Raw genomic sequence first — 24,221 nt, forward strand, 5'->3', positions numbered from 1 at the left:
CCCAGGCGGCCGCGCCCGCCCCTCGCTCCGGGCATGGAGCGCCTGTGCTGCCCGTCCTGGGGAGGCGACGGGGGCTGCCGGTGTCAGCGGGGCAAACCGGAGCGGAGCGAAAAGCCGCCGTGCTGGTTGCACACGGAAAGATTTGCGGGGAAACGTAGAAAGTCCTGACTTGCTGTCACCTCAGTGCCCGTCACTGGCACGACTTCCTGAGGCTGATGGGGTCATAGAGCCATCGCGCCTGGGAGAGCACCTGGCCGGGAATGCCTCAAACCTGCAAGACGAGTTCTGTCCCTTGATCTGAGACTGGTGTTAGGGAAAGGGGCTTCACCCAGGGGCTGGTCGGACACTGAACAGGCTGCCCAGGGCAGTGGGCACAGCACCAGGCGCGACAGAGCTCAGGAGGCGTTGGGATAACGCTCTCACGGTGCGACACTTGGGGTGTCCCGTGCAGGGCCGGGAGCTGGACTCCAGGATCCCGACGGGTCCCTTCCAGCTCAGGATATTCAGTGTTGTTGCTATGATTAAGAACTGACGGAGGGTGAAGGCCCCGGCCCAAGCGCGGCCCCTTCCCGCCTGTCCCCGTCCAGCACAGACGATCCTGAGGGGACAGCTCGGGCACGCGCCTCCCTCACGGCACTCGCGCTCCCGCCAGCCTCTCGCTGCTGGCCCTTTAAGGGGCGGGGCGTCGCCGCGCTCCGGGGCGCTGATTGGCTGGGCGCGCCCCCCTCCCGCCCCTTGCCCCCAGCGGGGGCGCGCGGGGTGGCGGCGGCGGGAGCGCGCGCGATGGTGGCCGGCGGCGCCGCGCGGTTGCTCCCGCTCCCGCTGCTCGCGCGCGCCGCCGCGCTCCGGCTCCGGCCGGCGCCGCCCGGGCGGGCGGGCCCGGGGCGCTGCGGGCTGCGCGCCGGCCGCTGGGCCGCCCTGGCCTTGGCCGTGCCCGCGGCCGTGCCCGCCGGCACCGGCTGGAAGGAGAGGCCGGGGCAGCGCGGCCCGGCGTGGGCGGCGGGGCGAGGCGCGGAGCGGCCGCCCCGGGGGCTGCTGAGGCGCCTGGGGCTGGTGCTGCGGCTGGGTGTCCGCGCCTGCGGGCTCCTGCTGCGCTTCGGGCCGCTGCTGCTGCTCTACCCGCTGAGCCGGCTCTGGCCCGGCTTGGGCGCCCGCTGGCTGCGGCTGCTGCGCAGGGCGGCCGAGGCCGCCGGCCCCACGTGTGTCAAGCTGGGCCAGTGGGCCAGCACCCGCAGGGACCTCTTCTCGGAGGCCTTCTGTGATGAGTTCTCCAAGCTGCACGTCGAGGTGAGCCCGCACCCCTGGGGCCACACCGACGAGCTCTTGAGGAAGGCCTTCGGTGAGGACTGGACGGGCTTCCTCAAGTTCCCGAGCCGGGAGCCGGTGGGCTCGGGCTGCGTTGCCCAGGTGTATAAAGCCTATGCTGACCTCGCCGCCATAGGCGGCTCCCGGGCCCAGGAGCTGGAGCAGCGCTCGGAGCTCAGGTCCGCCTTCGAAGCGTGGGAAGTGTCAGGCTTTAGAGGCCTCCTCGGGTGGCTGAGGAGGAGGAAGAGCAAGGAGATACGGGATGAGAGGAGCAGGGAGGAACTGAGTTCTGCAGGCTGCTCCCAGGGAAGTTCCGAGAGTAGGATGTCCCTTATGGAGCAGAGGGCCAAGCCACTCCCGAACGCAGACCCGTCATCAGCCAGACATCTTGTGCCTGTAGCCATTAAAGTAAGTCCTATGCCGAAATGGTAGAGGTATGAACATGGAGCGTGCTGGATAAGGTCCATCCCATGGAGAGGCATAGCTGGCCAGGGCCAGGTAGAACAAGAAGGGATGCTGTCTCTCCTGGTGTCCTTTATCAGTGCTTTTGTTCCAGCCTGCCTCAATCCCCAGCTCTTGCCAAACGGAGAGCTCGAGATTTGATGTGGCATGTGGCCACTAGGAATGCCTCCAAAGGCCCAATTTACATTAAACTAATTAGCATTAAGGTTGCTTGCACCTTCCAGACAGCAAGCCTCCTTCTCTGCTCACATGAAGAAATCTGGAATGTATAAGTGCGTTCCAGCAAAGTTTGTTTAAAGAAACCTTATATTTGAGCAGCTTCAAATACTAACTAATAAGAGATGGGGCAAGACTGAAAGTGGTGCAAAATGTCTTTGGGTGAGATTGTAGCCTCCAGCACTGATACACTGAATTTGACAATGATAAAATGTTTCTCTATGACCTAATCAATGGCAAAATAGGAATTCTTCTGTGGACTAGTCAAGGAAGCTGGTTGCCTCCCATCCCAATAAGCTGGGTTCTGTATATTTGAAATGTATCACTTGAGCTCATTGCAATGGAGTGTCTGGGGAGTTTGATGTTGCCACTGCTGGTTCTTGTGCAGGTCCTGCACCCTGGGCTGGTCCACCAAGTCCAGATGGATCTGTTTCTCATGAAGATGGGCAGCCGCATCATTGGACTCCTCCCCGGGTTCAAGTGGCTCAGTTTGACAGAGATTGTGGAGGAGTTTGAGAAGCTTATGATGCAGCAGGTATGTGCCAGGCCATGATCCCCAGCTAAACAAAACTGCCCATTGTCTTGCTCTGGCTGCCTCTAACTGTGTTCACACCACTACATTTAAAATGGTTAGGTGAAGGCTGGCTTGTTCTTTACTTCTGTTCTTTAGTCTAATCAAATCACATAACATTACTGTAGGAAAGCTTATGTGCTCACAAAGTATCAAAGCAATGAAAAAAACAATCTTTACTAGATCTAAAATTAATTTTTAGGCTTTGAAAATAATGTTTAGACTTTGAATGTGTTTTGTAGTAGACAGCCTGAACAGCTAGCTAGCCATAGTCAGAGTCCTTTTTGCAGGATTGTGAAAGGTGAACCCTGGTGAGACACCTCTCCTTAGGAAAGAATCTCCAAGCAAGTACTCAGGCATGTGGATTTTTTCTATAATTCTACATATATGTTTGCAGTCTGTACTCACTGAGATAGATATATATATATATATAGGCATAAATAATGTTTCCACAGAAGTTAATAGCACATTCTCCTCTGTATTATCATCAAACTCACAGTGTCAGTACAATTTTGCAAACAGATCTGAAAACATCCTGATTTACTAATGTCTTCTAAAGACACACTCCTGGAACATTGCTACTGTCAAACTTACAAAGATCTCACTGCAGGCTTAATTAGGCTTATGTTTCTATGAAATGAGCCATTATCTGCTAATTTCATTTTTGTGTCTAGATTGAAAGTCTGAAGTCTGTAACAAGCTGTTGAAAACCTTAATTATTCTCTACAATTCCAAAACCTCTGCACAGTAAATCCATGCTGGGACCTGTTACTGTGGCCAGATGTGATTCGAGGTCATTCATACCAGTTTGGCAGAGCTTGGGTGGATGTGCAGAAGACTGAGAGTTAGGAGAACATCTGATAGGCTCATTCTAGATTTTTCCCTTTGAATGAACAGGAAATATTCCTGGGGTATTCCTCACCGCCAGACAAGGGAGGTGAGGCAAGGTTATCCTGCCTCCTTGAGCAGTAGGAGACAGTAGGAGAGATGTCCTGGATCACTGAAGAACCAGGGCCTGGACTTGGCATAGTAGACTGTTTTGTATGAGTTACATTAAATTTCTTCCTGCTACAGCTGCCTGTCTGGCAAGTGAGGCTGTGGCTGCAGTTCTTTTACCCTGTCTGCTTGCCTTGCTGTTTGGACAGTAAACTTCCATTCAGGATAGGATTCAGTTCAGGATCTTGTTGTATTTTTGAATGTAACGTGGTCCTGGTCTGTTTTAAGACATATACCTCTAGTAAGGTACCAATATTTCAAAGGTGGGACCTGGCTGTGCACCATCCCTTACCCAGTCTGCTCCTCTTCCATCAGGGAAGCTCTGAGTGTGTAAAAAGCACCACTCTTCCTTTGTTTCCATTCTGGCTTTCTGACTGGCTTTGTTGGTATTGAGTATTGCAACTCACACAGGCTCCTGAAGATCTAATCCTAGCTGATTCTCCTTTCCAACCTGCTTTTCTGTTTGTCCCTTGAGATTGACTTACGCTACGAAGCCAGAAATCTGGAGCGCTTCCGACAGAATTTCCTAGATGTCAATTTTGTGAAGTTTCCGACTCCCCTTTGGCCCTTGGTAACAGCAGATGTTCTAGTGGAAACATTTGAGGTAAGCATTGCAGGGTGTGGGTCCAATGGTAGCAGTGAGAAAGCCCCGAGAAGACCATGGCAAGGAGGTGTTTCTTTTTGAGAAGGAGGAATCACAGGCAGAAGGATGCTTTTTTTTCTTATTTGCTTAAGGAGATTGATGTCCTTCCTTAGTGTCTCTTCCACTCTTTTGTTTGCAAGAAGTGCATCCCTAAAGACAGGTAGCAGACAGCTCTGTATAGAAGTGAACACTTGGCCTGAAAGCAGGCAGACCAGCAGTGGGTGCAGCCCCCTGTGCTTTGCAAACCAACACCACGCTTCACCTCTCCTCTGTGCTGGGTCAAAGCAAGGAGCTCAGCAATCTGACACTTTCTGATCTCTGCCTCACTTCCTTTGTGGATGTTTGAGTCCCAGACCAAAGCCACTCTCAGGCTTAGTTTTCCTGCATGTGACCCTGGCAAGGGTGTTTCTGTCCCTGGAATACCGTCTGTCTTTCCAAGGAACAAGCCCTTGGTTCTGCCATGTTCTCCATCACACTAGGTGCAGGCTCTTTCTGCCAAGTCCTTTCTAGGGTATTATCATCACCTTCCCCCCACTTGTGGCACCCAGGAAAAGGTGTGTTTGAGGGTGGGATGCAGGGGCTGTTTGACTCCAGCTCTGTCTCTGTTTCAGGAGAGTGAGCCCATCTCACGCTACCTGCACGTGGGGATTGGCACGGAGCTGCGGCAGAGGCTGGCCAGGATGGGCATGGACATGCTGCTAAAGATGGTAGGCACCTGCCTGGGGCTGCAAGACAAGGTTGTTTTCCTGCAGAAGCTATTCAGTTTGGATAATAAGACAAAGAGAGGCTAAAGAGAGAACCCATTTTCTTCCTAGCTGAACCTAGTCTGAGTAAAGCCTGGGCTGGACTCGGCCCTGCTTAGGCTCTGACACAGAGCTCTGCCACTGCAGGCAGCACACAGTAGGACTGGCCTGTGCACCTTGGTCAGCCTTTGCTTAGGACACCCACTAATCCACTTAATGAATATTCACCTATTACCCAAGGACCTTAAAGTGCACCATTATTAGCAAATGTCATGTGCTCTGCAGAGATTGTGGATGTGACTCAGAGGGAAAACAATGAGCTGATTTCTTAATTTATCAACTCCTCTAAAACTGCTTTTTTGTTAGGGAGAACTAAATCTGGAGTAAAGACAACAAACCTGGCCAAGTTCAGCTTCTGGCTATCTAGTTCTTCTGTGGCTGAAATAATCCCAAATAGTCTGGAAAGGAGTGTTGAGAGGGTGGTACAAGTGTCTTGTGAGGGGCTGCGAGAACCAGCAGGGAAGAGTTGCAAAGGCTCCTGACAGTACTGAGTGCGTGGGCAGTGTGTGTCAGATGAAATGCTGCTGCTAACTGCAGCAGTGTGCTTGGGCAATAGTGAACCTCCAGTTCTGGCTCCAGGTAGTATGACAGGCTCTGAAATAGCTTTTACCACTCAGAACAGCGATGCTGGAACTAGAATAGTTTTATGCTAAGATTGGTTTCAAATTTTAGGAGTAGGAAAGAATTAGAGGGCAGAAACAACTTTATGTCTATAAGTAAAACAAATACCTCTTTCTTGAGTACTCTGCAGTTCTAGTCCCTTGGTGCCCAGGACCCTCTGTTTCAAGGGCTGTAGTAGAACTGGAAGAGGTGCAGAGGAAGGCAGATAGATGATTAGTCATGTGGAATGTCTTCCATACCAGAATGGTGAAATAATTTGGACTCTTAACTCTGGAAAGCAGAAAGATGAGTAGTTTATGTCAGAGATTATGCAGTCATGAGTGCACAAGAATGAATATGGATCTATTGTGTAGGGTTTCTCAATAAGGAGGACCTAACATAGGCAGAAGTAATTTTTTTCAGGTAACAGCAAAACCATATTTTTTCACACAGCTCTAATTATTTACGTGGCAGTTGAACAAATTCATAGGAGAAATCCATGAAATACAGAGCTAATCTCCTTGGGGCAGGAAGTCCTGCAGTCCCAGGTCATCAGGAGGGTTTGGAAGGGGGAAGTACTGTTTGGTTCTTGTCCTCTTGCCAGTCCTTTTTGGTGCTAACTGCTGGCAGAGTCAGAGAAGAGCTACACAGATTTATTTCCTCTTCTCTTGTTTTCCTTACATTTTAATAGAGTTGTAATGTGGGTTGGTGTTGTGCACTAGACAAACGTACCCATTCACTGTAACCTTTGTCACTGAATGGCAAACAGCCTATTCTTACTGCATTGCCCTTTGCTAAGGCCCACCAGTGTGCCCCAGTTTAGGGCAAATTGCCAAAGGGCACTGCCATTCCCTGCTGGGACTCTAGCAAGCACTGGATTGCTTCACACAGCTCTGCTGACTTCCCGAGTACCCGAGCTGGTCTCCAGCAGAAGCCACCTGCTGTGGTGCTGCCCTGGGTGCTGCCCCATCACTGGTAATGACAGAGAACAGACCACAAACAACCCTCTGCCCTTTGCCTGGGGGCTTTTGGTGTCACCAGGTTTGCTTGGAACGAGCTGCTCTCACAATTACCTGTCCTCCAGATCTTCGTTGACAACTTTGTCCACGCCGACCTGCACCCCGGGAACATCCTGGTTCAAGGCAGCACCCACCCAGAGCTGTGTGACAGCCGGGTGCCAGAGCTGTGTGACAGCCGGGTGCTGGAGGTGCAGCCAGCCCTGCAGCAGCTGTGCCTGGTGCTGCTGGACGCAGGGATCGTGGCGGAGCTGCAGAGCGCCGACATGCAGAACTTCCGCGCCGTGTTCACGGCTGTGGTCCAGGGACAGGTGAGGCCCCTCTCCAGCATGGGGCTGGCTGGGGAAGGGAGGTGGCTGTGCAATCTGATGGCCAAAGTGACAGTTTTCTATTTGCCCTTGAAAGGAGCCTTGCTAGCATCTTACCCCAAACACAGGGACAAGTTGTTCAGCTGCAGCAAGGAGGCTGCCAGTGTGGAGCATTTTCCAGGCCCCAGGAGCTAGGAGGTGCTAAGTGGGAGGTATTGGCTGCCCCTTCCTGGTTAGGAGTACCTCTGCTGCAAGTTAGGACTTCCTGGGGGCCCCTGTTGCAGAATCTGTCAGGTTTTGCTACAGAAGAGGAGGGAATGGGTTCACATCTTGATCTGCCCCACATGTTCCTCTCTGCAGCCTTGCTGCTGGAAGGCCCATATGCCTTCCTCCATTTTGCTGTTGTGTCACCATCTATAGAGGAGAGGAAGGAAAACAGGTGTGTGGAGGGGTCTGACCTCTGCTAGGCTTCTCCATGTGAGGGGAACTACATTATCCTCCTCCCCCTTGAAACTCACTGTCAGATGGACTGGAGAACCCAGTGCTGGTGTCTCTTGTTCATTCTGGAAACAAGCATTGTGCTCCCACTTACCTGTTGCTGTCTCTCAGCTGCAGGGTGAAGGGCTCACTAACATAGCTCAAGAGGGACATGTTTTGTCTTGGTCTGCTGAAGCATGCCAAAGAATCCATGCTAAACCTGTGTCCAGGCCCATCCTGTGCTGCCAGGGGCACTTCTCAGCTAATAAAAGCAAGAACTGCAAGCATCTGATTGCAAGTCACCAGTGACCAGGTTCTGGTTGTGCTGTTTTTTCTCAGGGGGAGAGGGTGGCAGAGCTGATCCTGCACCATGCCCGTGCCAACCAGTGCCAGGACATCGAGCGCTTCAAGGCTGAGATGGCAGAGCTTGTGACCAAGGTCCGGGGGAACACCATTGCCCTGGGCAAGGCAAGTGCACCCTGTCACAGTCCCACTTACCTGCAGTTCAGCACTGAAAACTGAAACAAAAAGGTTTTTTGATCAGCTGTTAAAATTCTCCTTGTGTATTGCAGCTTCAGGTGGGAAATCTCCTCTCCAGTGTCTTCAAACTACTGATGACCCATAAGGTGAGGTCCTGTCCCTGTCTGCCTTTAATAGCTGAAGTTCATCTGGAGAGGGAGAACTCCTGGGAGCACGAGGAGCTAACAAGGAGGGGGACTGACTTCTGAAACAAACTGCTAGGAGAGGAACAGCAGGAATGCATCCAAGTGTTGCAGGCATGCTGTTTCTCAGGTCTTATGCACACTCTGCCAAGCCCAATTTCTGTTTTGGTTTTTTTTTGGGTTTTATTTTTTTTTTTTTTTTTCCTTTTCTTTTTTTTTTTTGGTCTCACTACTTCATGTAATGGTTGATACTAAAAGGAGTATTTTTGTAACATGTAGTTTTTCCTACCTTTTTTATAGTCCCTTAGACTATAGATACCTCCTTATAACTGATTATTTGGGGGACAAATTTCCACAGCTGCAAACAACTTTGGAAATCAAAAGACCTGTGGTGGCTTGAACTGGGGTTGTGAGCCACAGGGCTGCACAGTCCAACTGGTAGAGATGCATTATAGTTCCAGGTGTGGAAATGCTCCCCAGCCTTCCCTTCCCTCCCAGCTTAGGCAGAGCTGGTACCTTGGTTGGAGGGGTACAGAAGACAACAACATCCACTGAGTTCATTCAGTCTGTTGTGGTTCCAGGTGAAGCTCGAGAGCAATTTTGCTTCCATCATCTTTGCCATCATGGTTCTGGAAGGACTGGGGCGTTCACTGGATCCTGAACTGGACATTCTGGAGGCAGCCAAGCCACTGCTCATCAAAACTGCAGCTTCTGCCCTCAGATAGACTCCTGTGGCTGCTGCCCTCTCTTTCCCTGTGGTGGGGGGTTACCTGTGCTGTGCTGCCTGGGAGCTGACACAGAGGAGGCTGAAGGTGAGAAGTCACAGGTACCCCAGGGATGTGGCTGCTCTCCACTAATGCTGCCTTCAGTCATTTCAGCCAAGCATGGGATGATCAGAAGGTCTATTCCAGAAAGCAGGAAGAATTTGCACAATTGGACATTTCCCACTCATTGAACAGTTCTAAAAACTAATGTGGTAGTTTTTAAAAACATCTTCAGAAAGATGTTAACTGATCAAGTCTGTTTTAAAATATATCAGGTTAAATATTTAGTTTACTGACTTACCTGCACTGTGGTATGAGAAATTATGTTCTAGCATCTCCTAAGCAACACATTCAAGCTGAAAAAGGCCAATAAACCTGTTTTTCTTTTGTACTTTTAACTTCTACTTTTATTGTAGAAGTGTCCTAACATCCTGCATGTAGTGGTCTGCTCTTAGTCATTTTGGATGACAAAACCAGACCATTTAAATTTTTTCTCAAACTTCTGTACTCTAGTACATTAAGATAGGAGTTTGAATTATAAACAGCATAATAAAATATCTACCTAGGCAGAAAAACCTAATTCCATAATAAAAAAAACTTCTGGGAATATTTGTCCTGGTCTTAATTTTTCTGTTTCTGAAACTTAAGAGGTTTCTTTTTTATGCTCTGTGTGATTTTCTCCACTACCCTTGCTGGTGCTCCCCACTCTACTCAAAACCTTAACTGATATGCAGATACTTAGGGGTTTTTTTCCCAGCAGGTTTCAAACCAGAGTCCAAGCATTTTCCTGATGGATCAAAATCACACTGCAAATGTTTAAAATCAAATAAAGCTAGCAGAAGAGCTGGATTACACGTGGCATTTACAGTCAATTATTTTAATAGCAGTATTAAAATGATTTTATGGCTGCATTTTAATAGTGAGAAATACAGTCTATGAATGATTGGAAATAACATGGTACTGAATATATTCCCAGACCTACTCTGTGTGAAATAGCAGTAGAGCAGGGTCTCTGCAGTAGTCTCTTCTCAGATGGTTAAGCAATGAAGAGGAAGTGCATAAGCAGACAATCTGCTGTTTTATAGTGATTATAAAGCAATGATTGATAGCATATAAATGAAGTCTGAAAAATAAGTTTAGATTCAGCTCAGTATATTTCATGTACTTTCCTTTAATCACTGCATATTCCATTTCCAAGGGCATAAGGATAAAAGCAGGAGCAGAATTTAACACCTTGTAAGTTTTAGGCTTGTTTCTTTAACTCTAACTAGAGTCATAAGCAGGCAGAGCATTGTCCTAACCAGCACAAGATTTTATGTAAAAGAGAACTCAAACAAGAGGAGAAGCCAGCAAACCCCCCAAACATTACCCTGAAGAAAATCTCCATGTGCCACCAGCACCCATGTTCCCTCAGCAGGGTGTGTGCCAGGTCTGGGGCACAACCATCCATGTTCCTGCTGAGCAAATTCCAGCCAGCTTTCCCAGACACTCAACAGACTGGAAACTGTTCCAAATGATGGGATTTCATGTCTAAAATACAAAACTGTGCCTCACACTTAGTTTCCATAATCTGAAGCAAGTTACATTTTTTTCAGACCTTACATTTTGTTTGTTAAAGCCTTCACCTTCTATTTAAGTTCATCTTTCCTTTTCCCTTTTTTTCCTTTAAGCAAAAATCTTAGGATGGCTCACGCACGTACATTATGGCTCTTAAAGTTTAAAAATACCCATTTTATCTATTAAGGTCTCAGAGTAGTTTGTAAACATCTGGATGAGAGACCTAACTTGGTCTTTTTAGGGAAAAGCTGAAGGCATAGCCTCTCTATTATCCCTGGAGGAATGCAGTCTGACACTGCCTGGCAACTGCTGGCCATTCAGATTTGGCAGGATTTCAAAGGAGCTCCATTTTACAAGTTTTCTTCATTTTACTTTTTTCTTTTTTCTTTTTTTTTTTTTTTAAGAAACTGCCATTATCACTGTTGCTATATTCTAGAAGGAGGCATAAATTTTTATAATGTGCCAGAAAATGTGTATCATGTTTCTAAGTGTATACAGAATGTCAGGCCTAATTTGAATTTTGTATCTAGTTTGGTTCTAGGCATTACTTGAAATAAGGTATCACAAATATTGTATTCATTTTAGCATAATTCTGTGTGAAATAAAGGTATTTCCATATAGCTCTGACTGTTTAACAAATAAATTATGCTATGCCCCATTCTCCTTTCCTAAATACCTGACTGAAATTTCTGGTTACTCAGAGCTGATCATATATATGATCATATATTTACATACATTGTAATTTAGCATAATTGTGTAAAATAAAGATATTTCCATATAGCTCTGACTGTTTCAGCAAATAAATTGTGCCATGTCCATTCTCCTTCCCTAAATACCTGGCTGAAATTTCTGGTTACCCAGAGCTGATCAGTGCATTTCCTGTGGCACAGCCACAGGGAATTTTGTACCTCAGATGATGTGAGGAAGAGGGAACACTTCAGAATGTGACAAGCTTAATCTCCTCCTCCTCTCCTTGGGCACCTCCACTCCCCACAGTGCAGTGCACTAAACCCCCTCCTTTCTGATGCAGAAAGTGCCTCTAGATGTGCCCTGCTGCTCCCTCTCAGGGGAGGGGGAGCCAGTGACCCCAGGAGGAAAGGCAGGTGAAGGACAGAGCAGTGGAAGTGCACTCTGGCTGCAGTGAAAGGGACATTAGAGACCTCTCCAGGAATCCAAATGCCACCTGTCACACTCTGCACACTGACTCACAGGTGACAGGACACAGCAGGTCTGTGAACTGCTCCAGGCCCTGCTCACCCTCTGTGCAGCTTCCTTACTCGAGCAGGGATGCCCTGAGCAGCAGGAGCTTCTGTTCCCTGAGGTACTGCTGGAGAGCACAGAGCTTCTGGCCTTCTTTTTCCATCTTCAGATGAGAACTCTCTCTCCTCTGGAACACTTTCACTTTGGCAGCCTGGTGCTGGTTTTGCTGTTTGTCCTGCTCCTGGGATTCTTGTTCCAGCACTTCCTGCCGTGACTGCATTCTGCTCCTCAGCAACTCCTACACAAAGACATTCAAAACTACAGTCAGCCTTCATGCCAAATTTCATCCTCACTCTTCATCTCTGTCCAGCTCTGGGGCCCCCAGCATGGACATGGATCCACTGGAGTGAGTCCAGAGGAGGATCACAATGATGTTCAGAGGGCTGGAGCACCTCTGTATGGAGCCAGGCTGAGAGCTGGGCTTGTTCAGCCTGGGGAAGAGAAGGCTCTGGGGAGATTTTGGAGCACCTTCCATTGCCTAAAGGGGCAACAAAAGCTGGATAAGGACTTTTTACAAGGGTGTGGAGTGATGGGACAAGGGGTAATGGCTTTAAACTGAAAAAGAGTAGGCTTAGATTAGATATTAGGAATAAATTCTTTCCTGTGGGGGTGGAGAGGCACTGGCACAGGTTGCCCAGAGAAGCTGTGGATGCCCCATCCCTGGCAGACTGGACAGGGGGTTCTGAGGGTTCTGAGCAGTCTGGTCTAGTGGGAGGTGTCCCTGCCCATGGCAGGGGGGTTGGGACTAGATGAACACAATCCAAATCACCCTACAGTACTATGATTCTCACTAGTCAGAAATGGATGTAATCCATGGAAATTAATTTCTTGCATGCAGAAAGACTTCTTTTGTGGCAGAGATAAGGAATTTTAATTTCCACTTTTTTCATCTTTATACACATGCCAAAAAAGGTTACCCCTTTTATCTCTAAATGGTACAGTCATACTGCATGTAAAACAGGTGAAATATACAAATACTCCAGATATTTGTATATACACTTCCACTGCTTGAAACATGGCAGAAGAAGAAAATAACATCTGGAACTGCTCTTACCAGCCTTTCTTTCTCTTGTTCACAGCTCCTGTTGTTGCTTTCTGTCTGCAGCTCCTCTCTCTGCAAACGCCGTGTCTTTAAGAGCTGAAGCCTCTGCCTTGCCTTCCTCTCCTCCTCCTCCTCCTCTGGAAAGCAGGATTCCTTCCTGCTCCTCTCAGCCTCAGCAGCCTGGAGCAGTGCCATGTGCTGCAAAGCTCTCTCTTTGTGCTCCAGCTGTTTCTCCAGCCCTTGCAATGTTCTCTGACGCAATCGCTGCCTGTTTCCAAAACAAAATTGCTCAAATTTCTCATAAAGAAAGAGCAATAAAAAAGAAAGACAGTGCATAAGACACAAAGCAGATATTTTCGCAATCTGTGTTCAGTTAACATTCCAGGACTCTTTGTTAGGTTATGAGGATTAAACCTGTGTCCAGAACAGAGGCAGCAAAAGCCCCAAACGGGCTGGTGCCTGATGTCAGCACTTTTGGTCTGAGAGCAGGACTGAAGGGAATTTGCCCTTGGAGATAATGCTGTGTACCCACCCCTCACACCTCCAGCACCAATTGCATTCCCAGTAGGGATCCACTGTGACCCCTGTGCAGAGTCCAGCAAAAAGCACCAGGTGGGATGTGCAGGGGCTGAGGGAGAGCAGCAGGGAGCAGATGTTACCAACCTTCCAACCTCTAGCACAAAAAGCAGTCAGTGCCCAGCATCACCTCTGGCTGTCCCTGCGGGTGCCATCTGCCTCTTGCTGCTGCTGCCTCTTCAGCTGCCTCTGTTCTTCTTGCCACCTTGTGTGCTCAGTCTTGGCTCTGCTGAAGTCCAGCTCCTTCCACCTCTTCTGAGATGCACCACTAGGGATTGATTTCTGTGAGATAAAATGCAAACTGAACCCTTAGTCCCAGCAGTGTATTTTTCTAATGCACACTGTAAGCACACAAAACCAGAAGAAGCCAGTTTTAATGTCACTCCTGAGGCCTAGAAGCTACAAAGGCTCACAAATACTGTAGTGTTGATTCCCATCCATACAAGTACTGAGGATGATGCTAAAACCTGCAAAAAACAGTAGGCTTAATCAACAAATAGGTGCCTGAAAATCCAGTCTTAAGAGCTCCCCACAGGTCAGTAGGCTGTGCTGTTCTGGTGTTGAGCCAATGCTTAAAACTCCCCAGTTTTTGGGTCAACTTCTGGATTGGATGGAATATCCAGGTTCTGACCATAAAATATAAATTCCTTACTAGATTTTATTAGCAAGAGAAATACCTGCCCCCATCTAGCCAAATCCAGAACATTCCTGAATTCTCTGCAGGTATTCCAACTCTTCACCTTTTGTTTTCTGAGATTTCTACCCATGCTCAAGCAGTCTTTGTGTTTCTTTAGCAGTAGCTTCATTTCAATGCTGTAGTGCTGCTGATCTGTGTTTTTAAATGCACTGTGCCATGTACAGAGATGAAGGAGCACCCCTAAGGCCTCTCTTCACAGCCATAGTGAAATATTTATTTGTTTTTGTACTCCTTACAGTGCCCTTTATGAGGAAAGTGCAAGTAAACACCATCAAATCTTTAGACATGTACTCCAGTTCCCATTGCTAGAGCTGTGTGGAGCTGGAACAGAGTTCCCCCAAAATATTTTCCTCTGTCAAATGCATCCTGCTTCCTCCTATTCCCAAGTGCAGTCAGCATGTTTCTGCTATCAGCTGCTCCTCTGCAAACAGAATGTCTCCTTCCATCCAGGGCTTTCCTGAGGACAACTCAAATACCACAAGCTGGAAAACACTACAGGACTTTCAAATAATGTTCCTGCCAGTCTTACACAGCCTTTTGACTGGTTTCTCTTAACACATTGATCTGTAAGGCTTGCCAGGGGCTGTAAACAGCTTTGTTCTCCAGTGTATTGCTATTCTTAGCAAAAAAATGTACCTTGTGGGTGTGTTTAATGACACACACAAGGAGAGATCAAAGAAAGAATCAAAGGTGTTTTGTAGGTGGGAGGTGAACAAATGATGTTTTCCAGCAGGTAAAGTACCAGCCTAAGGATCAGGAGACTTCTAGTTCCACCCCTGCCCTAACATGCACTCCTTGCTGTGGGCCTCAGATGCCTGCCTAAACTTTTTCTTTTTTGCTTTCAGTATCTGTAAAAGAGGAGTTTGGTTTTTTTTTTTTTACTATCTAGTAGAGCTGGCTGAGAAGCTTATTTAGAGATTATATCTAACATACAAAAACACTCTGCCAAAAGTGCTGAGCAAAAATACCACAAGTGCCCTGTCCTGCACAACGAGGGCTCCCAAGTGGAGTCCTTAAATTTCTATTTCTACATAACCATTATTCTACACAGGCATAATTTCTGTTGCAGCAAAAACCTTTGTGGAAGATCAAAGGGGAGAACATTCTCACATGACATAAACAAATCTGCTCATCCTAAGAACTAAACCTCAATACTCACTGTGATGTTTTTGTCTCTCGGAAGCTTTGGGAGATGTGTGGCTCTCCCAGCCAGCAGGGGGGTGGCACTGTGGGGTCTCTGCCCACAAAGGGCTGATCTGATGGTCAGGCTGTCTTTCTCCAGTGACTGATTCACCTGGGCAAAGAAGCTCTGGCACCTGAAAGGAACCAAAGCACTGCTTCCCATGGGAGGGCTCCTCTGGGAATGCTGGACTGGAGCTTCTGCCACTCTGGACTCAAAAAAGCCTTTCAAATAAATAGGGCAAGGGCATATGAGAATATGGGAAGCTTATAAAAAGAAAGCAAATTAAAAGAACAAAAGGTCTGCTCATATGAAATATATTCAAGCAAGGATTTTATAACATTTTCCTATAAGGAAGTGGGACAGTTTTTAGTCTTCACAAAAGAGGTCCCAGCTTTTCAGAAACAAGCTTGCCATTGCATTTAGGCTAGAGGGTTGGCCTGGGAAACTGAGTTTTGCCTGGCACTTCTTACAGCTACTCAGGCTAGAGGATTGTGTATCCCACAGACTGGCATGAACTGCTCTGAAATGAGTAAAAATGATAAAGCTTTTGATAGGGCAATGCCTGAGCTCACATCCTGCTGAGAGACAGGAGACATTAAATAGGCACAGCCCTGCTAACAGAGCTTTTGGGTAAGTGAGAACAGGAGCAGAGTCTGCTCACACCCTCCTGCTAAGGACAGGGCAGCCCTGAGTGGCAGCTGCTGCATGGAATGGTGCTGGAACACCAGCTGGGAGCCAATGTGCACTCCTGTTTGACTTTTCATTCTCCTTCTTCCAGCAGTGTCACAAAGCAAAAACAGAGAAAGCTTCAGGCTTTCAGATCCTCTCTTAGATGGCTGCAATTGTCACAAAGCTGAAAACAGCAAGAAATTGTTCAAAATCATGATCCAGCCCCTTTTGGCTGTTCAAGGAACAAAATTGCACTCAGTGACATTATAAAGCAATAATTTTCAGCACAGATAAGAGGATTATTTTGCAAAAAAGTCCTGGTGAAATCTTGTTGCTATACACAGTTACTGTTAAAGATCAATTTTTAAAGTAAGGAATTTTTTATTTATACTGAGCTCTATGATATAGGTTAAAAACCCCCAAAAGCTGCTACTGCAGTAGCTGAGCTGTAAAAGCCCAAAAATCTCAAGTTCCATCTGAAAATTCTTTCACTTTGAGAGAAGATAAATAATTTCTCAAGTCACAGCACCATTAATACCTATATATAAAGATGGCATTATGGTATTTCTTTGTAAAGCACCAAGAATTATGGTGACAGATCTTATACATGATGCTATCCTGCACTGACATTATGTACTAAGTCTTATGTTTGGGTAAAAGAGCTACAGTTCCAATACCACGATCATGTTCAAAATTAGCTTCAGTTTCAGCATCCTGCTGTCTGCTCTCTGCTTCCTCCTTGTGATCTGTCTCCACTAACCAGCTGTCTGTGTTGACAGCAGCATCAACCACAGCACGAGCCATCTCCCTCTGAGGGCCCTAGAAAGAACAAGAAATGCAACCATAATGCAGACCTGATAAGGAAAAGAATATGATTATTTAATGAGTTTACAGCGTAAGATCTTAAGTTGTAACTGAAGTTTAAGAGAGAATGGAGAAAAAACATATTCTGAAAGACAGGCCTGCTCCTGGCATGTGCCAGAGTTTGGATTCTAACCCTTGCAGAGCAATGGAGGTATGTGTGGCAGTAGCTGGTGCACATGAACCTCCTCCTTACTGATCCTCACCCATTGCCCTGCTCACAAGCACCAAATCAGCTGCTGAGGACTAAATAAGTCTCTTGTGGTCCTTGACTGGGAGAGGGGACACCTCTAACAGGGTGAAGTATGTTAAAAGAATCATGCAAGAGACTGCCTTGGTAGGGAACAACCCCTACTGTAATCCTTATCCAGTGTCAAGTCTTCTGACACTTTTTCCTTTTTTTGCCTTTACCCCCCTCATACAGAAGCAGAATGTAGAGGGACTGGGCTGTGCCACACTTCTCATATTCTGCATCCATGGAGGAGGTTCTAGAAGCCTGTTCCAGCCAGGGACAATGACAGATTATTGACAATGACCTGACCCCAGTCAAAGGAAGGCAGTGCAAAGTCTCCCCATTCTTTAGCAGGAAGGCATAAGGAGCAGGCCTTAAACCTCTAGCTTGGTACCAAGGGTAGTAAACTTGCAGTAGCAAAGCAGATAATTACACAATTACCAGACCATTTATTAACAGAAGAACCAGGGTGAACCATTATTTACCTTCTCAGTTTCTATAACCTCATAGTCCTCTTCCAAAGAGGACCTAACATCTTCTGGAATGTTTTCTGTCTCTAATCTCTTCTCTTCCTTTTTCCCTTCCTCTCTGGAAACACTTTCTGTAGAAGCAATCCTCAATTCAGACAGTTCTTGTTCTATTTTCTTGCTGAGCTTGTCTTCAGTGAGGCTTGCTCTGGGGCTGAAGGTGTTTTCCTGCTGCACTTTGCACCCTGCAGGCCGTGTGTGTTCCCAGGCTCCAAGGCAGCCCTGGGGAAGCGAGGTGCACCCCCAGCTGCACTTTGCACAGGGATGAGTGGAATACAGAGCCTCTGGGCAGCAGCCCAGGCCCAGGTGACCCTGTCTGTAGTGCCCTGAGGCTCTGTAACCTGGTGCCACAAGGTAAGGGTAATCCAAGCTTGAATCCACCACCATCTGCCTGGCTGCTAAAGGCATCTGCAGCTCCAGGATGATGCGTTCGCTCAGGGGCATGGGAATGCGCAGAGCTTGGGCAGAAGACACCTCCTTAGTCTGCCCATTCCAGAAATTCACAAGCACTCCCCTCTCATTGTGTGCTGTGCATATTGGGAAAAAAAAAAAGGCAAGTAATGGATTAGCAGCATGTCAATCTGTGTGATTTATCTCATAGAGAGCAGGAGGTAAAAGTAATGACTTGTGCTTCAGACAATTCTGTAACAACTTTCATGATTTTATTCTTTACATGTTTAAAATTTTACTTTCTCTTGAATTTCCTGCAAGGAGACAGAAGATATAAAAAAAAATCTCACTTGCCACAGCAGGTGAGATTTTACCCTGAAATAGCAGAAAAGCAGACTAACAGATAAGCAGGTGATCCTCAGGAGGATCAGGAAAGGTTTTTGAGTTGTGTTGGGAGGGTGTTATCCCAAACCCCTAGCTTTTTAGGAAGTTTTCACCCACAGAACAAAGCAAAGGCAAATCCTGTGATCTGCATTAATTCTGACCCTGAAAAGATGGCTTAGTGCCAACAATAAGAACAGAATGAAGAGAACCCAAGCAGCAGGAGGTAAATTTTCCATGCTGGAGCTTGATCTTTTCCCTGCAGTGACCAGCTCCCATGGTGAGTCCAGTGCTGCTAAGAAAACCAAAACAGCCAAAGCAGGTACCTGAAGGTGCCTCTGTGCTCTCCACAACCCTCAGCACAGTGCCAGGGCCAAAACGTTTGGCTGGAGCCTCCCATGGTGCCAAGACCCTGTCCCCTGGAGCAAGAGGCTGTCGCCGGGCGTCCTCGTAGTGCACAATGTCATAGAGCGGCGTTTCCTGCTGGCCTCGCTGGACCCTGCCCTTCAGAGCCCCATTTTGGTCAAACTCAACTAAAAAGCCTTCCCTGGAGCCCTGTGAGAGGAAAACATGTGGTGTGCAAGGCAATCTGCAAGGTGCAGTTAACAGCAAAGCTTAAGTGCTAAGAGGGAAGTGGCAGAAATCCCAGGAAGTGGAATGTGATTTGGGAATGCAGCTTTCCTCTTCTACCAGGGTTTCACTGTACTGTGTCCATACCCCTTCAAAAGTAAATAAAAAGCTGGGGCTTAAGGGGCTGACAGGTTTTTTCTTCCTTTCACTTTAGAGTTAGATTTTAGTAAGAACACAATCAGCAGGCTAAGGCAGAATCTACCAGGAAAATCCCCACAGGAAAAAGAGCAGCCAAAATAAACTGCGTATGATGCAGTTCACGGCAATCAGAAGGATAAAAAACAATCCTTCAGCAATCAGAAGGGTAACAAAGCAGTAAAAAGCCACAACTGTCATAAATTTAAATACATTAATTGGAACCTTCAGCAGCAAGTGAGGGCAAGATCTACTGCCAGAATCTCAGCCTTCTCTGCAGATCTCTGAGTGCACTTACACAAATAATACACAAATACACAAATCAGCTCCAACTGATGTCACTTGTGCCTGTAGCTGTCCCAGTCTGTTCTACCCCACACTGAAGCTCACACACATCCTCACCTATACTAGCACCAAAATTATTTAACTAACCTGCAAAATGAACTGGATTTTAACAGAAAACCTGCAGGGGGGATTTTCTGTCTGGCATCCAAAATCATCTCACAATTCCCAGAAACATAGATGGAAAAGAATGAGGAAAGCTCTCAGTTTGGTAAAGAGGAAGTGGACCCTGGAGACAAACATTTTGTATTACTAGCTGCTGTTCAGCTAACTAACTCTGCTGCTAGACAGTAGGGATAAAGGATCTGTTTTGTCTGTCTCTGAATAAAAACTCATTATATCTACAAAACCAGATTGGTCTCCAGGCTGTTCTTACTTGCAGGACTCTTCACAGCAAACAGCCAGACAGCACCAGGTAACAGATGAAAACAGGGTGTGGGGAGGCAACAGTGGCTAGGAATGCACTGTAACACTGGAGGGGCACCCCACAGCAAGGGTGAGTATGGGAAAAACAGAAGGAAAAAACCCATACATGCTCTTCCAGGCATGCTCCCAATCAAGAGTTACCTCCAACTCCTGGACAATGTGGCCCAGGTAGTAACAGCCATCAGTTTCTCTCCTTGCCAGCACACGAGCTCCCCTCAGCACACGGGAAGCCTCCAGGGATAAACCCCTGAAATTCCTTTTGGCTGAGGGTATCAAGGGCATGCAAAAGCGACCTGGGTTCCAGGCACAGACATGACAGCTGTGGAAAATGAAAATACAAGAATTAATGGAAAGCTCGGCAGCAGATACTCTGCAACTTACTGCAGTGCAAACAAACTAAATCAACATGGGACAAAACCCCCACCCTGCAATAACTGCTTTTATTTCCCAGCTTTTCCTTCTCTGCTTTTCCAGTGACCCACCTATATATTATGAGCTTACTGTGTTACTGGACATCTTGGCAGCAGAGAGCTACAGGAATCTTTATTAGCTGTGTGGCAGCACTGGACATGTGGGATGGATGTGGAGCTTACCTGGAAGCGGGAAGGAGGAGATGGAAACAGAAAATGAGCATGATTTTTGAACATTTAAATCCTTAAACAGGAATATTGTCTACAAATTGAAATTTGCTTTCAGTTTATTACTTCTCTTCATAATTCTTCCACCATGTCTTGTGGTCTATGCTGCTTATCTGTAAATTCATCACAAATGGTTTTGATTTTGAGAAAAAGTTTGGAAAGAAGGAACATTAAAAAAAGAACTATATGATAAACCCCCCTTGCACCTGGCTTCTATTCAGCAGCTGGGTGTGTAGCAGGGGTGGGCAGCCAGTGGCCACATGTGCACTGCTACTGCTGACACAGCTTCCAAGCTCCCCTGGCAAACAAAGCTGAAAGGTCAATGAAAGGACCTGAACTCAAGGGAGAGTGAAGAAAGTGGGAGTTCAGTCTAGGGGGACAAATTTGCCTCTGCAGGTCAAAGCCAGAAGTGGAGACATCCAGCCTGAATGAGATGGGAAACATGGGATGCTTGAGAACAAGGACACAAGGACAACAGAATGCCAGGGACTCCAAGGCACAAAATACAAGGCAGTTGGAAGGCAAAGCTGGCAATAAAATGATGAACTTTTTATCACATCATTCAGCTTTTATGGAAAAACATAAACTTGGTATGGAGCACATTGCAGGGTTGCAACATGTTGACTTGATAAGTAAAAACTGGTTGAAAAGTTTGCTGCTATTCCTTGTAAACTGCTGAAAATGGCTCAGGTGAGAAGGGAAATTAAAATTCCTTAACTACAAGGCTATCCACTGCTGCTTCAGCTGAGGATGTTAGGTGTTCGGGGTGTTAACAAATGGAGAAGGTATTATTGATTATTTAAAATACCTTCAGGAGGGTCACAGAAACTCTTCTCCAGTTCATTGTGGAGAAGAATCCAATAAAGATTCAGCAGGAGCTACAAGTGTGGATTAATCTTACATTGGCATCATACCTTGTCAGGAGGAATAGGGGAGTGCTGGATTCCTTGATGGGACCCTCCTGATAGCCTGGGTACTTCCTCCATTAATTTTTGCTTGCTTCTTTTGTGATCACTTCAGTGTCCCATAAGGCATACCAATATGCATTACTGGATGCAATGGGTTCTCCACAAGAAGTTGGCAGAATTCCTCCAGCCCTTGCTCTGCCATATACCGGTGAACAGATCCACCCACCGGCAGGCTGGGTTTTCCATCCTCCTCAAAGTGCCGCGACTGAAACCGGGCTCAGCTCCAGGAACACTGCTGAGCGAGCAATAGACAGGCAGGCACACCGCTGTAACACCTGTGGGAGAGGGAAAACGGGAGAGAAGAACAAAACTCTCTCAGATGCTCAGGTGGGAATTCTGTACTGGCTGTTTCTATGCCGAGGGGCCGCCCCTGTGTTCCCGCTCCGGCGGCCGGCCCAGAGAGGGGGAAGAGGCTCCGCACCAGCTGCTTCCCCCGGGACATCCCGGCCCTGAGGGCGAGCCCCGCATCCCGGCCCTGAGAGCGAGCCCCGCGTCTCGCTCCTGAGGGAGAGCCCTGGATCCCGCTCCTGAGGGCGGACTCCGCATCCAGGCCCCGAGGGCGAGCACCGCATCCTGGCCCCGCCGGGACACCGCCAGTGCCCCGCTGCTCCGCTACCGGACTGCCTGGGCTGGACTGCCCGGCTGCCCCGACATGGACAGCGGGAAGCGCTGCTCCTTCTGCCTTAACCACCACCAGCTGGAGCCACCTTCTCGCCCCGCCCCCCCCAAAAAGCAGCGGCTGGGCTGGGGAGCTCGCCCGGCTCTGTGCCTCCCTAACGTGGGCGACGCCAACTTTAGGGAGAACTCACGGAAAACCCGCCCGTGGTGCCGCCCCAGCGCTCCCAAGCGCTGAGGGGAGTGAGGGCAGATGTGCGGGGGCAGTGCGTGCTGTCCCCGGGCGCCAGGACCCTTCCGTGCCCAGGGCTGTCTCCCTTTCCCGGGATACCCCCGAGCCCCGGGCTCCCTCCGTCTCCCGAGATACCTCGGTGCCGCGGGCTGTCTCTCTTTCCCGGGATATCTCTGAGCCCCGGGCTCTCTCTGTTTCCCGGGATACCCCGGTGCCGCGGGCTGTCTCCTTTCCCGGGATACCCCCGAGCCCCGGGCTCTCTCTGTTTCCCGGGATACCCCGGTGCCGCGGGCTGTCTCCTTTCCCGGGATACCCCCGAGCCCCGGGCTCTCTCTGTTTCCCGGGATACCCCGGTGCCGCGGGCTGTCCCCGCCCCGGAAGGCGGCGGCCGCGCCAATCGGCGGGGCCGTTGCTGGGCGGTGCGGGTGACATTGGGCACGGCCATGGTGGTGGCGGCGCTGGGCCGAGCGGCGGGGCGGCTGCTGCGGACCGGGGCCGCCGTGCCCGGGCGGCGGCGGTGAGCGGGGCGCGCCGGGCAGCGGGGCAGGCGGGCGGGCCGGGGCCGGCGGGGCCCGGAGTGAGGCGGGGCCGTGCTGTGTTGCAGCGCGGGCGGCGGGGTGCACATCCCGCCGCGGTACCGGCAGTTCCCGGAGCTGACGCGGGCGCAGGTGATCCGAGGCGAGGCGCTCACCGGCTTCATGTGGTTCTGGATCCTCTGGCAGTTCTGGCACAACTCGGACATGGTGCTGGTGAGGCCGGCGCGGCGGCCGGGGGCGGGGGGCGCGGGCCGGGCAGGTAGGACGCCTCTGACGGGCCTCTCTCGCAGGGACACTTCCCGTATCCCGACGCTTCGGCCTGGACGGACGAGGAGCTCGGCATCCCCCCGGACGATGAGGAATAGCAGCACACCGGTACGGCTCCGGTCCCCTCTCCCCGCTCCGCCCCGGGCACCGTGCCCGGCTGGTCCCGCTGCAGGGAGCCTGCTCCCAGCACTGCCCAGGGCAAACCCGCCCAGCCTCGGCGCTACGGGAGGCCGTGTCCGCACTGCTCATGGCCTTCACACGCGTGTCTCGGCTCTCTGAGACCAGGGAGCCCGGTTTTGGCAAAATAAGGCTGCACTGTAACAACCGAGTTTGTTAGGAGGTGTAGCTTACCTGGTTCGGGTTCTAAATTATTTTATTCATGCTGTTGTGTAGACTCAGCATTAGCTAACTTCAAAGACATGCTCTGTTTCTAGAGACATCTGTCCAGATGTCCCCTTAAATGTTTTAGGCTTTTGCTTGTTTCCGGTTCTTTTTTTAAGCTTTTGTGTCACACATTACAGCTCTAAACCAAAAGCTCCAACTACTGCTGAAGGGAGCATCGAGGAGGTCCTTCTTCTGCTCTGCGTGGTGGGAAAATGATGAGCAAAACAGTTCTCAGGTTTTTCTTCTGTTATTTTCAGGTTCCTGGAACTAACTGAGGCCCCTGGAACCAAATCTTTGGCTCCTGGGTCCTTATGTGAATAAAACTGTAAACAAAGTCTAAGCTGAACTGTATTTTTTTTCCTGTTTTAAGTAGAATTCTTGGAAAATGACCATGACAGCTTTGAAGTTGTAGTACTTGGATACACAAGAGCTTCTGTAATGCCTGCTTGATAGAGAATGTGCTTGCCCCAAGAAATAAGGTCCATGAGTGCATGGCAGGCAACAGTCTTATCAGTAAAGGCTCTGCTGAATAACCAGTGAAGAGGTGAGGGGAAATTGCCATAGAAGCAGGAGAATTTGCCCAGAAGAGAACCCAGACCAGATGGTGCCAGCCTTTTCCCAGGATGAAGGAAAACTCCCCTTGGGAATGTAAAAGTTCAGAATATTAAAGGTAAAAATGCCTTAGGGCTCAGCACAGCAGTCAAGGAGGCAGTGATCCAGTTTAAGATGAAGGGAGGGAGGGAGGGTTACACTGCAGGAATCCCTTGGTTTTATTTTTTATTCTTCTCCCCTTCCAGAGTTATATCCTAAACTTTTTCACTCCCCTTAACCACCTGAGTTGCACCCCTCC

The 24,221-nt window shown here is 48.7% G+C and overlaps 3 protein-coding genes across 4 annotated transcripts; 2 read left to right on the top strand and 1 right to left on the bottom strand.

Moving 5' to 3' along the window:
- Window positions 1–783: 783 nt before the first annotated feature.
- On the top strand, window positions 784–11,000 carry ADCK2 (aarF domain containing kinase 2). The gene is made up of 8 exons (XM_059473090.1): window positions 784–1,713; window positions 2,372–2,518; window positions 4,026–4,154; window positions 4,805–4,900; window positions 6,681–6,923; window positions 7,737–7,865; window positions 7,970–8,023; window positions 8,641–11,000. The coding sequence occupies exons 1-8, from the start codon at window positions 784–786 to the stop codon at window positions 8,782–8,784; spliced, it is 1,872 nt and encodes a 623-aa protein (XP_059329073.1). The 3' UTR covers window positions 8,785–11,000.
- Window positions 10,747–22,555, bottom strand: LOC132073830 (inner centromere protein-like). The gene is made up of 11 exons (XM_059473088.1): window positions 22,320–22,555; window positions 21,284–21,612; window positions 20,233–20,324; window positions 19,873–20,050; window positions 18,525–18,753; window positions 17,386–17,954; window positions 16,485–16,626; window positions 15,115–15,359; window positions 13,389–13,540; window positions 12,695–12,950; window positions 10,747–11,878 (listed from the first exon to the last, which is right to left on the bottom strand). The coding sequence occupies exons 2-11, from the start codon at window positions 21,353–21,355 to the stop codon at window positions 11,654–11,656; spliced, it is 2,160 nt and encodes a 719-aa protein (XP_059329071.1). The 5' UTR covers window positions 21,356–21,612; window positions 22,320–22,555; the 3' UTR covers window positions 10,747–11,653.
- Window positions 22,556–22,589: 34 nt separating this feature from the next.
- Window positions 22,590–23,705, top strand: NDUFB2 (NADH:ubiquinone oxidoreductase subunit B2). Of its 2 annotated transcripts, none has more exons than XM_059472851.1 (4): window positions 22,590–22,701; window positions 22,789–22,933; window positions 23,011–23,095; window positions 23,509–23,705. In XM_059472851.1, exons 1-3 carry the CDS (start codon window positions 22,628–22,630, stop codon window positions 23,083–23,085), a joined length of 294 nt encoding a protein of 97 aa, XP_059328834.1. In that variant the 5' UTR covers window positions 22,590–22,627; the 3' UTR covers window positions 23,086–23,095; window positions 23,509–23,705. The 2 variants fall into 2 exon arrangements, with proteins under 2 accessions (XP_059328834.1, XP_059328835.1); XM_059472852.1 differs by having other exon boundaries at window positions 23,629–23,705.
- Window positions 23,706–24,221: the final 516 nt, after the last annotated feature.

This window comes from Ammospiza nelsoni, chromosome 5, assembly GCF_027579445.1.
Source record: "Ammospiza nelsoni isolate bAmmNel1 chromosome 5, bAmmNel1.pri, whole genome shotgun sequence".
NCBI lineage: Eukaryota > Metazoa > Chordata > Aves > Passeriformes > Passerellidae > Ammospiza > Ammospiza nelsoni.

Bases quoted from the DNA above. Each gene is read 5' to 3' on its own strand.
- LOC132073830 (XM_059473088.1), bottom strand. From the start codon at position 21,355: ATGGAGGAAGTACCCAGGCTATCAGGAGGGTCCCATCAAGGAATCCAG. The intron at 20,051-20,232 runs GTAAGCTCATAA...CATTTTCCACAG, and splicing joins CCAAGATGTCCAGTAACACA to CTGTCATGTCTGTGCCTGGA. The intron at 15,360-16,484 runs GTATTGGAACTG...TTTATTTGAAAG, and splicing joins TAATTTTGAACATGATCGTG to GCTTTTTTGAGTCCAGAGTG.
- ADCK2 (XM_059473090.1), top strand. From the start codon at position 784: ATGGTGGCCGGCGGCGCCGCGCGGTTGCTCCCGCTCCCGCTGCTCGCG. The intron at 7,866-7,969 runs GCAAGTGCACCC...TGTGTATTGCAG, and splicing joins ACACCATTGCCCTGGGCAAG to CTTCAGGTGGGAAATCTCCT. The intron at 8,024-8,640 runs GTGAGGTCCTGT...TTGTGGTTCCAG, and splicing joins AACTACTGATGACCCATAAG to GTGAAGCTCGAGAGCAATTT.
- NDUFB2 (XM_059472851.1), top strand. From the start codon at position 22,628: ATGGTGGTGGCGGCGCTGGGCCGAGCGGCGGGGCGGCTGCTGCGGACC. The intron at 22,702-22,788 runs GTGAGCGGGGCG...GCTGTGTTGCAG, and splicing joins GCCGTGCCCGGGCGGCGGCG to CGCGGGCGGCGGGGTGCACA. The intron at 22,934-23,010 runs GTGAGGCCGGCG...CCTCTCTCGCAG, and splicing joins ACAACTCGGACATGGTGCTG to GGACACTTCCCGTATCCCGA.